General features: G+C 39.5%; 1 protein-coding gene across 4 annotated transcripts in view; it reads left to right on the top strand.

Annotated features, from left to right (window-relative positions):
* The window catches only part of rsph1 (radial spoke head component 1), a 51,324-nt gene that overhangs the window by 18,547 nt on the left and 17,628 nt on the right, over window positions 1-15,149 (top strand). For all 4 annotated transcript variants that reach the window (XM_069889121.1, XM_069889120.1, XM_069889122.1 and 1 more), the window contains 2 exons: window positions 1,728-1,863; window positions 4,457-4,528. In XM_069889121.1, coding sequence (XP_069745222.1) covers window positions 1,728-1,863; window positions 4,457-4,528 — 208 coding nt within the window. The remainder of the gene's footprint in view (window positions 1-1,727; window positions 1,864-4,456; window positions 4,529-15,149) is intronic.

A 15,149-nucleotide genomic window follows, 5' to 3' on the forward strand; every position in this document is an offset into this window, starting at 1 on the left:
GCAGCTTAAAAGCCATGTAAAATTATTTGGTTTTTAAATAACTTTCAGAGCTTACAAAAGGCGGAAATAAGGAAACACAGAGCAGACCTTGAAGCAGCTTTAACTGACACCATACTAAAACAGAGCACTGATGGAGGGGTAGTTACTGAAACAACTAAAGATGTGGATGGTTATCTATTAGCTGAAGAACTTGAAGCTCTGAAAACTTTTCTTCCCTTCAGTGTCCTTAATCCTCAAGCTCTGTTTGAATACCTGGTAGTAAACAATCGATTCACAGCATTTCCTAATGTTTTTATTGCTTTGAGGATTTACTTAACAATGCCCGTAACAGTCGCATCGGGCGAAATAAGTTTTTCAAAACTAAAACTGATTAAAACATACTTATGGTCCACAATTTCACAAGAGAGACTAAACAATTTGCCGATGTTATCTATAGAAAATTACATTACTAAAACCGTTGACTTTGAAATTATTTTGCAAATAAAAAAGCCAGAAAAGTCTGTTTGTGAAAGACCTGCATAAACAGAACGTCTGTAATTGTCTAAACTTGTATTAAACAATTAAAACTTTCATATTGTCTTTCAATATTTAGTATATCAAGGATTTAATGCTTTTTGGCTAAGACTGCCATACTACACGAAATATAAAACATCAATTTCGACTTTTGTAGAGTAGAGGTCCCGCTATCAATTTTCTAATTGGACCCCACAATTCCTAGCACCGGCCCTGTTAGTAGTGAAGGCAGTTTGGTGCTTGACCTGACAACTCAAAAGGCCCTTTTATAAAGCAAAAAAATCAGAACGTAAAGGCACAGATTCTCCACCCTTACCTTCGTAAATGGTCCATGAGTGGCTCCAAGGTGCCGACTCTGATCTGTCTGCAGGAGTGGCTCCACCTCGCTCCATAGATGTCGAGCTATTGCAAGCAGCTGGCTAGGGGTGGGTTGATGATGTTGTGATCAGCTCACAACCCAGGGTTGTTTAGTGAACATATTATGCCAGAGTATCGTGGAATAGTCATCATCGGTGTGCCTGGTTCCACACCTTCAGAGCCGCGGACTTGCTGTTCCACTCTCTCGTTCTTCTCAATCTCTCAGTTGCAGTTACATGCGGCAGCGGCCATACCGATGATGACTATTTTCACTGATGATTTGCAATATCCAGAACCAAGAACTCATAGGTGAGTGAGAGTAAAATATAAGCACTGTGAAAATGATCAATGGCCGACTTCGTTACCCATAATCCCACATGGAGCTGGAACCACTCTGCATTTTCCAGAGCAGTTCTAATTGCGTGAGGGATTATGGGTAACCAAGTCGGCCATTGCTCACCATGTATTTATGACGGGAACCACCATGACAACAATCAACCGCCGACAGCAGCTTCAAGGACACACTGAGATGCCACTCCACGTAAAAGCGATGCTGGAGCTGTCTTATAGGGCTGCTCTATAAAAAGGTAAATTAAAACTTTTCTTTGCGAATGAAGCCAGCCTTGAGTGGAGGTTCTCCATTTAAACACCTAAAATGAGCCAGTTATTTCCTTGAAAATCTCCCTGAGCCACTTGGTGAATGACTTTATTGTGCTTATAAAATGAAAATAAAACTTATAACATACTCAGTGGTCCATGGAAATCTAACAAAGTAAATAAAGACTGTGCAAGATATGCTATCCCAAAGTCCTTTGAATTGATCATCTCACCAAGCTCCTTATGTTTTGTCTCACCAGGCATGGGCATGGAACCTATGTGTATGCCCTGACAAGATCAAAATATGAGGGAAACTGGGTTCATGGAAAACAAGTAGGAGGTGGAGAGCTGATTCATCTCAATCACCGATACCAGGGAAATTTTCTCCATAACAATGTAAGTACAATGTATCGCCACTTTGACATGCTGGTGTGGTAATGGTGTACGGAATTAAAATGGATGGCTTTGAGGAGGTCCATGTTTTTGCACCGATCAGAGCCGAGGATCTCAGTGAAGCGATATCCCTATCTCCAGTCTCTCTGATGTAGAGGAGATCACAACAGGAGCACCGGATGCAGTCGATAACCCCTGCAGGTTCACAAGTGAAGTGTTGCTTTAGTTGGAAGAACTGTTTTGGGCCCTGAATAGTGGTAAGGGAGGAGGTGTGGGTGTAGGTGTGGCATTTCCTGCAACAGGGGTAGGTACCAAAGGTGTGATTAGAAGAAAGGGATAAGTGGGTGAGGGAGCCCCAGAGGAAGCAGACCCTGCAGAAAGTAAAGAGGGGAAGATGTGTCTGGTGGTGTAATCATTTTTTTATTTAGACATCCAGCATGGTAACTGGCCATTTTGGCCCATGAGTCTGTGTCGTCCAATTTGCACCCCATTAACCTACACCCCCCGGTTCATTTTGAAAGGTGGGAGGAAACAGGAGCCCCCATAGAAAACCCAGGCAGACCCAGGAAGAATGTACCAACTCCTTGCAGACACCGTGGGTCTTGAACCCCGGTCCGGACCTGATCGCTGGTGCTGTAAAGGCATTGCACTAACCCACTACACCAACCAAGCCACCCTAAACATACATCATATTGTATGTTGGCTCCCCCGATATTTCCTAAAGATGTTGCATGACCTGCTGAGATTCTCTTTTGTGTATTGCACTACAATCACAGTGTCTGCATACTTTCCTGTTTAACAACTTCAATCACTCTTGTGCCCCTTTCACAGTTTGAAGCATTGCAGGGGATCCTGGACCATGTTGCATTGGGAGTGGCTTCTGCTGGGTATTCCTGGGACAACTAGGATTGTATTACAACATAGCCAGTGCCTGCCAGATCAATGCCAAACACCCTCGGTTACCTTTGGGATTGGCTGCGTGTAGTGATACAACCACTGGACTGTCAGTGAATGCCTGCACCTGTCCTCACTCCTGCACTGCCTACTGCAGGGGGCAACCCATTGTACCTGCAGGGAAGTAACCAGGGAGACTGGCTCCACCTACTTCCTGCCAATCACCCACACCACATAAAGGCTCACGCCGGCCCTTGGGCAGGAGCAGAGCACATGGAGCCAGAAAGGATACAGAACCTGTGTGCAGATTTTAAGCTAATTAAAGCCTATTGTTCAGCCTTTTGTTGTTCATGTTTGTTTATTCGCACTGTAGCACACCACAATTTAACTTAGCTTAATTTTAAAGAACCACGGAGAAGTTTCTCAGCATAGAGAAGCTGGATATCAACCCCCAACACCCGGAAGCACCCACACACTTCAAGATCTGGAAGCATGCGATCGGGACAATCATCAACACTCAGGCTGAGGTCATCAACTCAGACCAGAAGAAACTCATGCTACTGCGTATGAAACTGGGCCTGTTCATGTTCCAGGTGATCCCTGACAGCACTGAGTATGAACCGGCATTGGCCAATGAATGTACTCTACTCCAGGTACCTGCTTGGCACCAGGCTACAACAGCAGGGTGAGACAGTAGAGGCTTACCTTGGGACACTGCGTGAACTATCATGCTTGTGTGTGGCCAACACCAGGGTGATCACTAGGGAAGTGGAACGACTCATCAGGATGCATGTATACGAGGCCTGCGATCAAGGGCAACCTGATAGACACTGCTGGAAGAAAGCCATGCTTCCCTCATGAGGGTCATCGATGATGTCCATTCTCTGGAAGCTGCAGCCTACCATGCAGAAGCCTTCAATGCCACCCTCCACTCCCTTCAGCTTGGCGCAGACAACGGCCGCTGCTGAGGGCCTCTTCTGTGGAGAAGCAATCGCCACCACTGATGCATCCTGCTGCTGTAAGTACTGTGGGACCCAGTGTGTGTCCGACAGACGCTCCTGGAAGAACTGCCCCACGAGGAACTTGCACTGGTCCAGATGTGGTAAGAAAGGCCATTTTGGCAAAGTGTGCCTCTCCAAACCCACTGGGAGCACTGCGGCCCTCCGCGACCAGCCAGAAACCTCCCTCAACCCTCTGGGTGCTTCCACTTGTGAGTATTTGGCAGCGCCATTGCTCTGCCCGTCACTTCTACCCACATCGGTGACATCACTTCCAGCCCAGATGGCAAACCATGCCGGCGCCATGTGGATAAAGACATAAGAGAGAATGTGATAGAGCAGCCATTCTCCGAAGGAGCAGTAGTGCCCCCTACCCCCAACTTGGTGGGGCCACAGCACATTTAGCTCAAATCATAAAATAGTTTTCACATTTTTCATGTAGTCGGTAGAAGTACAGAAAAAATCAACTAAACTGGCTACTTCACCTGGAAGGGAGCCCATAAACTTTGAGCAGAGTCCTAAGGGGCCATAGCCAAAGAAAAGGTTGAGAATGGCTGAGATAGAGGGTTATGACTGAATGAAAAGGAATGGGAAAAGGCTTATAAATTCTGGCATGGACCATTACCATCAAATAACCTGATCCTGCACTAATGTATTTCTATGGTTTAAGCTCTTCTGAGATTTCTCTTTCCATATTTCTGCAGCCTACAGGTAAAGGGAAGTACATCTTTGACTTTGGATGTGAGCAGCATGGTGAATATCTTCAGATGGAACAGGTAAATCCCAACAAAAACATTCTATGGGAGAATTTTGTGGTCTTTGTGGTTGAGACTTATAGTGGCAGACAAAGTTGCTGCACATAAAGTGATTCAGGAAATGAAACTCCCCCAGGTGTGGACAAGTTGAATCAAACCAGTGATCCGATAGCAGTGACAGGAACAGCATTGCAATGACTTGACATTTATTTGGCTTCTTGTTTTCTTCTCACACTGCCAACAAGAGTAAATGGTGCAAGACTGACTCTGAGAGTTGGTCAATAGGTTCCAAGGTTTCTTTTATTGTCTCATAAGAACACATTAAAACTGTAATATGCATGATATAACTTTTGTCTGCCATAAGGCAAACAAAAAATAGCCATGAGCCCAGCGCTCCTTACAATAGGACAAAGAGAAGCAAAAGAGAATCTTCATGCATTAAGAAGAGTAATGATTTTATTGTTGTAGCCTGCCTTAATGACTATTCACCAGTGACACTCACTTCCACATTGATGAAGTGTTTGGAAAGGCTGGTGTTGAAACATATCAGCTCCTGTCTGAATGGTGACATGAATCCATTCCAGTTCACCTATCTTAGAAACAAGTCTACGGCAGATGCCATCTCACTGGCTTGACACAAAATCCTGCAACACCTGGACAGCAAAATTGCATTCATTAGGATGCTCTTTATCAACAACATTTTGGCATTTAACACCATCGTCCCCTCAAAATTGATCAGAAAACTCCAAGACCCAGGACTCAACACCCCACTATGTAATTGGATCATGGATTTCCTCACTTCCAGACCACAATCAGTGAAGATTAATAAGAGCATCTCCACAATCTCCATCAGTACCAGAGCATCACAGGGCTGTGTTCTTAACCCCCTGCTCTACTCACTTTACACCTACAACTATGTGGCTTGGTATGACAACAATACCATTTATAAATTCACTGAAAATACCACGGTAATGGGTTGTATAAAAAGGGGTTATGAGTTAGCATACAGGAGGGAGATTGAAAACTTGGCTGAATAGTGCACCAATAACAACCTCGCACTCAGTGTCACCAAAACCAAAATGATTGTTGACTTCAGGAAGGGAAAACCAGAGGTGTATGATGCAGTGATCATTAGGCGATCAGTAGTAGAGAGGGTGAGCAAATTTAAGTTCTTGGGAATCACCATCTTGGAGGATCTTTCCTGAACCCAGTGCACTAATGGCATCATGAAGAAAGCAAATCATTGCCTCTACTTCCTCAAGAATTTGTGGAAGTTAGGTATGACATCAGAAACCCTAGCAAATTTCTACAGATGTGTGGTGGAAAGTGTACTAACCAGCTGCTTCATGGTCTGGTATGAGGACACCAATACCCCTGAGCATAAAGCCCTGCAAAAGGTAGTAGACATAGCCTAGGACATCACAGGCAAAACCCTCCCCACCATTGAGAACACTTACGGGGAATACTGCTGTCAGAGAGCAGCAGCAATCATCAAGGATCCATGTCATCCAACACAAGCTCTGTTCTCGCTACTGCCAACAGAAAAGAGTACAGGTGCCACAACACATGTACCATTCAGGTACAACTACTACCTCTCCATCATCAAACTTTTCAACAACAAACTCGATCAGAACTCTTACTTTTACACTTAATTGATTTTTTTTTCTCTCTGTATTGCATTCAGTTTGCTTACATTTGCCCGTGTACGTACAGTTTTTTTTTACATTACCAAAATGTGATAATTCTACCTTGGCTGCAGGGAAAACAATCTCAGGGTTTTGTGATGACATGTTTGTACTATGACAATAAATCTGAAATTGAGTCTGAATTTGTTTTATAAGGATGAAAGACTTAATTGAGGTCTACAAGGTTATGACAGGCATAGACAGGGTGGACAGCCAGTGCCTGTTTCCCAGGTCAGGAATAGCAAACACCAGAGTGTACAAAGTGAAGGGAGGGAAGTTTAGGCAAGACATCAGGGGTATGGTTTTTTTTTACATAGAGTTGCGAGTGCCTGGTAGGTGGTGGTGGTGGAGGCCGGAACATTATGGGCATTAGAGGGTTTAGTACTTTTTTTTAAGGAATATATGAGTTGGCCAAAGGACCTGTACTGTGCTGTAGTAAAATAATAATTATAAAAGTTTAATTCACGAGGAGCAGAATTAAAGTTGAGGACATTCTATGAAAGAATACTTCAGGAAACACCAATATACTCAATCAACCACAATTAATCGGTTCCATAAGCCCCCAAATCTTTTTGCTAACTTTACAATGTGCCTCGATTCATTTGTAACAAGCCTGCAATTAGTGACTTGTGGAAAATGTAATCCAAAACAGCTCTTCAGCAACTTGGAATGGTCTGAAAGAGCAGCAAAGAGTTGGCCAACAGTCGAGGAAACATCCCATTCCAAGTGAAGCAACAGAGAGAATTGCAAAACACAGGATGTTGTCCTGTGGTATTGTTAGCTGGGGACATGATGGCTGCTATGGACACTGCTCCAAGACAACAGGAACATCCTACACATCCAGTCATGTACATATCCACCCTGGGGTCTGCTGCAGTCATAGGGGATGGCACACAATGGCAGAAGGCAGTCTTTCTTTAGCCAGTTTAATTCCCTCCCATATACAGAGGATAGCACAGTGAACATAGCAGCGCAACACTCTCACAGCACCAGAGACCAAGGTTCGAATACAATGCTGTCTGAAAGGTGTTTGTACGTTCTCCCATGACCTGCATGGATTTCTTCCGAGGGCTCCAGTTTCCTCCCACCTTCCAAACCATATAGAGTTGCCAGCTTCAGATTTCAGATTTATTGTCAAGAGTACATGCATGCAGGGCTGGTTTTAAGCCTATTTGACCAATTTTATCAAATTGGGCCCCTCGCCTCAAAGAGGCCCTGCGCACGTGTTTGAGCCCAGGCCTTGAGAAGAGAATACTGTGACGGACTTTGTTTAAACTGGTAAGAAAATAATAATACTATAGGCCTTATAGTGAACTCGTGAAGTTATTGACTTAATTGATCGTATTATCTCAGTGAAATATTTTTAAGAAATATGTCTTCGATTAAACTACTGGCTATAGGCCTCCTTTGTCTCCCTCGCCAAAAATTTCATGTTTCGTATTCATTTGACCCAGTAAGATAGATGTATTCCAGAGCTGATGAAGCATCTCTTATTATTATCAAGATCAAAACAGGCTATAGGCTAATCAATATGAGATTGAGATAGCGTCATGCGAGCCTATAGCCTAGGCTTAAGCAGTTAGCCTGAACGTAAATAGCCTAGGCCTAAGCATAGAATTTCTGACAAGGTTAGCAAACGTAGATGGAAATGGTGAGGATATTCGGGTCTTGTAAAGATTAATAACCCCGAAGTTAGGTTAGTTTAAGTTGATCTTTACTCGGCTAGGTCACTGTGGGGGTTATAGCCTATATCTTTATGAGCTGGTTTACAAGGTTATTCAGCTATAGGAGCATATACTGTACATCTCGGGGTTATTCATCTTTACAAGATCTGGATATTCTTAGCAAGGCTGCCTCTGTCATTGCTTCATAATTTTTCAATGGTTTGATTTAGTATCAAAATAGTACTAGGCTACTGTTACTAACTATGCTATTGCACTGCCAGAGCTTAATATAGCCTATTTCATGTTTTTGATGATTTGGAACAGGTGCAGTTTAGCTTGACCATGCGGAAATTGTTTTATTCGGGGGGAGAATTTCATCCGTTCCACGCATCAGTTTTTTCGCCAAATATCTAGCGACAAACTAGCGCTAGGCATTTGACTAGAAAATCAGCTAAAAAAATGGCAAAATTAAAATGCATCCCCCCCATCCTGGAATGTAACCTTAACTAACATAACCTAACTAACCTAACCATTACTAAAAAAAGGCAATTCTTACCTTATTCAAAGTTGTCGTCATTCAACAAATCCAGAATCGGTCGCTTGTTTTATGTTTGATGGCGTTCACAAGTTGAGAGTTGCGTGCGTTGTTCCAAGGTCAGTAGCTGACGTTGGAAGAACGTAAAGCTAACGAGCAAAATGACATGGGATTGACGTTGGTTTCTTACGTTGAACCAACGACGATGACAACATTGTCCCACTGTTGGAACAAAGTAGACATGTTATCAGGGATGTCGAGTCCAATCTTATAACAAATTGCTAACGTCAAGCTTTTGGTGTAATTTTAAGACTAAACATTTTAAAATATACTTCTCTTACCTTTTTTACCTTAAAAATATAGCCCAGAGAGTTAGCAGCTTAAAATTGGTATGTCATTTTACAAGGCAAGCACAAGTAGAGATAGAGACAAAAGACATAAGTATTTATGCGGCAACCAGAAACGAGCACTGGCCAAGGCTAAGGTAGCTGAAAATGAAAAACATAGAGGTGCGATTCCAAAATTCCTTGTCACTCAATCTTTGAAGCGCCCATGTATTGAGGATGAAGAAAACAAAAACAATTCAGAAAATGACAATACAGCTTTGAGTCCAATTACAGTTGATGAATACAAAGATGAAATTGATAACAAGTTAGAAAAGGATGACGCAGCTGTGAATCAAATTGAAGACGATCTCAATACACCAGAAGATGGTGCCAAAGCAGAATGTTCACTTTTAGCCGAAAAAGACCAAGCTCAAACATCACGCAATGAAGGATCATCCATGAGTACAGTTGTAATTAACATTTATGTTGACCCAGCCAACTGGCCCGTGTATATAAATCAAAATGTAAGAGATTATTTAACAATGAAAGGTTCTCCTATTCCAGTGAACAACTTTCCACAAAATGAAAATGGATTGTAAGAGGAAACTTCCAAATGGGGAGTGTGTTGAAAGACCTTGGATAATATACTCTCAGTCTGCTGATAGAATTTATTGCTTTTATTGTAAACTTTTTAGTAAGAATACAACCAGTGCATTATCAACAAGTGGATTCAACAAGTCATCTAATCTTCATACAAGGTTGTGTGAGCATGAAAATTCTAAAAACCATTTGGAAGCCACATGGAGTTTCTGGGAGTTACACCAAAGACTTTGTAGTGGACAGACAATTGACAAAGAACTTGAAATAATCATCAATTAACGTGCAAAGCACTGGCAGCAAGTATTCAAAAGGCTAGTTGCAATAGCGCAGTTTCTTGCTGAGAGAAATCTAGCATTTAGAGGAACAGAGGAAAAAGTTGGTAATGAGAGTGTACACAATGGAAACTTTTTAGATCTTGTTGAGCTGTTTGGAAAGATTGACCCTGTTCTTGAAGAACATTTGCGAAAAGTCAAAACCCACGAAATTCATAATCACTATTTAGGAAAAGATACTCAGAATGAACAACTAGACATTATGGCAACAGCTGTTTTGAATGAGATACTGAAACGCGTAAAAGCAGCTAAGTATTACGTCATAATTTTAGACTGCACACCTGATATGAGTCACCAAGAGCAAATGTCTCTAACGATCAGGTATGTGTCTGATGGTAACTTGGCTCTTTCAGGTGTTTACTAACATTTCATAAAGTTTATGCAGGTTGAAAGTAGCACAGGAGAAGATGTATATAAAACATTATTAAACACACTGAAGGAATTAAATTTAGAGGTGAAAGACATTCGAGGCCAAGACTATGACAATGGTAGCAACATGAAAGGTCACACATCTGTTCAAGAGCTTTCTTTGTACCCTGTTCATGTCACAATTATAACCCTTTACTCGGAGATGTAGCCAAGTGTTGTCCAGATGCTATGACATGTTTTGGGATATTGTAAAGGATCTACATATTGTTCTCTGCATCAACTAAGAGGTGGGGAGGAGTCACGTGATGGAGTAGTGGCCGGTCAGGGAAGTCCAGCCCTCTCCGGAAAAGTTTAAAAAAATACACTAAACACAAAGGCACAAGAATAAAAATTAAAACAAAGTGAAAATAAAGGTGGGAAGAAAATGGCAGCGAAGAAAGAAAAGTTGAAAGCAACAGGAAGAAGAGAAGAAGAAAGAACGTCAGAAGAAGAAGGTGAAGGCCTTACCTGTCTGAGGAGGCCTGCCGCAGAGAGAGAAGCCCGCTCCCTAAGGTCGGTGGAAGTCCTGAGCTCGGGACTACAAAAATGGCTCACGGAGCCGAGTAAAAATGCGCAACCGCGCATGAAAAAAAACACACTGACGGGAGGGGGGAACAGCTGAGGAGTCGATCTCCACAGCTGAGGATGACAGCTGCAACACAGCAACAGGAAGAGAACACAGAAAACAACGAGAACAAGAAAGAAGAAAACAGGAAACAACAGATGACCAACCCAGAGGAAGAAGAAGAAGAAGAACATAGAGAAATGGAAGAAGGGAAAGGCAAGACAATGGATTTTTTTTTAAAGAATATATGGAATCAGTAAAGGAATGGCAATTACAAGAATTTAGTGAAATAAAAAGAATTAAAAGTGCAGAAGAAAAAATGAATAGAATAGAGATGGTCTTGTCAGATATAGGAAAAAGAGTAGACAATGTGGAAGAACGAGAAACAATCGTAGAAATGGAAGTAGAGGACTTAAAAGAGAAATTAGAAGAATCTAATAAAAAAGTTAAAGAGGCACGAGAGCTGTTAGCTCAGAAGATAGATATAATGGAAAACTATAATAGAAGAAATAATATAAATATAGTGGGCCTTAAGGAAGATGAAGAAGGCAAGAATATGAGAGAATTTATAAAAGATTGGATCCCCAGGGTCCTAGGAAGACCAGAATTACAGGAAGAAATGGAAATAGAAAGGGCACATAGAACATTAGCCCCGAAACCACAGCCACAGCAAAAACCAAGATCTATTTTAGAAAAATTCTTAAGATATACAACAAGATAAAATATATTGGAGAAAGCAATGAAGAAAATAAGAGAAGACAAAAAACCACTGGAATACAAAGGTCAAAAAAATTTTTTCTATCCAGACATAAGTTTTGAACTCCTGAAGAAGAGAAAGGAGTTTAATACAGCAAAAACGATCCTATGGAAAAAAGGATATAAATTTATGTTAAAGTACCCAGCAGTACTTAAAATAGTTATTCCAGGGCAGCAAAACAGACTATTCTCGGATCCGGAGGAAGCACGAAAATTTGCAGAACAACTACAAAACAGGCAGAGAGATGAAGACATGTAACGAGAGTAAAAATGACCACGAACTATATGTATGTGTGTGTATATGGATATATATATATATATATATATATATAGATGTGTATGTACATGAGTGTATCCGTATTTAGAGGAAAATATATAGAGTATAGATAAGAATTAATAAGGGAATGAAAGGGAACAGAGGAAGTAAGGAGGGAATTAAAAGAGTGACCTTTGTTATATATGAAAATTGAAATCTTTTCCGGGGGACTGGATGGGGAGGAGTTACGGTCACTGCAAAATCAGTTGACGCTTGCGAGTGAATTCGCAAATCCAAATGGAGAGGGGAGATGTGGTTGCCCGACAAGGGATAAAGGGCAACTCAGGAGGAGGAGGGGAGAATGGGGTTAAAGAAATTTTAGATAGGAGAATAAGGGAAATGTTTGATGTTTTAGAAATGTTGTCTTATAAAGTGTTCAAAACAAGAAAGCAGAAATGGATAAGAAGGAAAGGTGATAATGAGGAAACGGAAAGGAAAGATAAACAAAGTATGAAATGGCTACATTGAACTATGTGACTTTAAATATTAACGGAATACATAACCAAATCAAAAGGAAGAAACTGCAAAATTTACTGAAAAAAGAAAAAATTGATATAGCATTCATGCAAGAGACACATTTAACTGAAATGGAGCATAAGAAATTAAAGAGAGATTGGGTAGGACATGTAACAGCAGCGTCATATAATTCAAAAGCTAGAGGAGTAGCTATATTAATCAGTAAAAATGTACCAATTAAAATAGAAGAAGAAATAATAGATCCAGCAGGGAGATATGTAATGATAAAATGTCAGATATATTCGGAGTTTTGGAATTTACTCAATGTATATTCACCTAACGAAGAAGATCAAAAATTTATGCAAGATATTTTTTTGAAGATAGCAGACACACAAGGGAACATATTAATAAGAGAGTATTTCAACCTTAATTTGGATTCAAACATGGATAAAACTGGGGAAAAAATTAACAGAAAAAACAAAGTAACCAAATTTATAATTAAATCGATGCAAGAAATGCAACTTTTGGATATATGGAGGAAACAACACCCAAAGGAAAAGGAATATTCATATTATTCGGGTAGACATAAAACATACTCAAGAATAGACCTATTCCTGTTATCAGCTCGTATGCAAGACAGAGTAAGAAAAACAGAATATAAAGCTAGAATATTATCGGACTATTCACCCTTGATATTGACAATAGAGTTAGAGGACATCCCTCCAACAATGTATAGATGGAGATTAAACTCCATGCTACTTAAAAGGCAGGATTTTAGAGAATTCATTGAAAGACAAGTTAAAATGTACTTTGAAATAAATACGGAATCAGTGGGACGCAATGAAAGCGTTCATCAGAGGGCAAATAATAAGTTATGTAACCAAGATGAAGAAGGATTACAATCAGGAAACAGAGCAGTTGGAAAGGGAAATTGTAAATATAGAAAAAGAATTAGCAATGAAGGAAGACACAACTAAAAGAAGAGAATTGGCAGATAAAAAAATAAAATATGAAACACTACAAACATATAAAGTGGAGAAGAACATAATGAAGACAAAACAGAAATATTATGAACTAGGAGAAAAAATGCACAAAATTCTAGCATGGCAGCTTAAGACAGAACAAACTAAGAGAATGGTATTGGCATCAAGGAAAAAACAAAAACAAATCATATATAATCCAACGGAGATTAATGAAAACTTCAGAGAATTCTATGAACAATTATACCAAACTGAAAACGAAGGGAAAGAAGACAAAATAGATGAATTTTTAACTAAAATTGAACTACTAAAATTACAAATCGAGGAACAAAATAAATTAACAGAACCATTTGAAATAGTAGAAATACAAGAGATAATAAAAAAAACTACCAAATAATAAAACACCAGGAGAGGATGGATTCCCAATAGAATTCTATAAAACATTTAAAGATTTATTAATTCCTCCTGTCCTGGAAGTAATCAACCAGACTGACAAAACACAAAGCTTACCAGATTCATGCAAAACAGCAATAATTACAGTAATACCAAAGACAGGGAAAGATCCACTCGCACCAGCGTCATATAGACCAATATCTTTACTTAACACAGATTATAAGATAATAGCTAAACTATTAGCAAACAGATTAGTCGACTATGTACCTAAAGTAGTAAATCTAGACCAAACTGGATTTATTAAAAAAATACAAACAACAGACAATATTTGTAAATTTATTAACTTAATTCATGCAGTAGAAGGGAGTAAAGCGTCAACAGTAGCAGTTGCTTTAGACGCAGAGAAGGCCTTTGACATAGTAGAATGGAATTATTTATTCAAAGTATTACAAAAATTCAGTTTACCAGAGAAGTATATTAATTGGATTAAAGCATTATATAAGGGGCCGTTGGCGAAAGTGACAGTAAATGGATATATATCAAAGCAATTTAACTTAAGCAGATCAACAAGACAGGGATGCCCACTATCACCCTTATTGTTCGCGTTAGCTATAGAACCACCAGCAGAATTGATAAGAACAGAAAATAAAATAAAAGGGATAAAAATAAAAGACAAGGAATATAAAATCAGTTTATTTGCAGATGACGTTATAGTATACTTAACAGAACCAGAATTATCAATAAAAAAGTTACATAAGAAATTGAAGGAATATGGAGAAGTGTCGGGTTACAAGATTAACGCAAATAAAAGTGAAACAATGCCAATGAATAATGCTGATTTCTCAAAATTTAAGAAAGAATCACCATTCAGATGGCAAATGCAAGCAATAAGATACCTAGGTATACAAATAAATAAAAACATCGGCCATCTATATAAACTCAATTATTATGAAAAAATTATAGGATGACTTAGAGCATTGGAAAGACTTACCACTTACACTAATAGGAAGGATAAACTGTATTAAAATGAACATTTTCCCAAGGATACAATACCTATTTCAGGCATTGCCAATATACTTGACAGAGAAATTCTTCAAGGAGTTAAAGAAAATAATAAGGAAATTTTTATGGAAAGGGGGGAAACTGAGGATAGCAGAGAATAAATTAACAGAATGGTAGAAACAAGGAGGCTTACAACTGCCAAACTTTAAAAATTATTATAGAGCCGCACAATTAAGATACCTATCAGATTTTTATCAAACAAGGGAAAAACCAGATTGGACTAGATTAGAACTAGATAAAATAGGCGAGAAGATACCTGAACATATATAAATGGGATGAAAAATTGGTACAACGTAAGAATTCCCCAGTATTACATCATCTGCTCAATATTTGGAAGAAGATTCATGTAGAAAGGAATAAAACAAATTACCAATTACCAAAACTAATACTGATGAAAAATCAGTTAATCCCTTTTACAATAGATAACCTTTCCTTTAGAGAATGGGAGAAAAAAGGGATCAAAAGAATAGAAAATTGATTTTCAGGAAATAAATTACTATCCTTTGAACAAATGAAGGATAAATATAATATAACTCAAGATACAGTGTTGGCATACTACCAATT

The sequence above is a fragment of the Narcine bancroftii genome, chromosome 7 (genome assembly GCF_036971445.1).
Source record: "Narcine bancroftii isolate sNarBan1 chromosome 7, sNarBan1.hap1, whole genome shotgun sequence".
Taxonomy (NCBI): Eukaryota; Metazoa; Chordata; class Chondrichthyes; order Torpediniformes; family Narcinidae; genus Narcine; species Narcine bancroftii.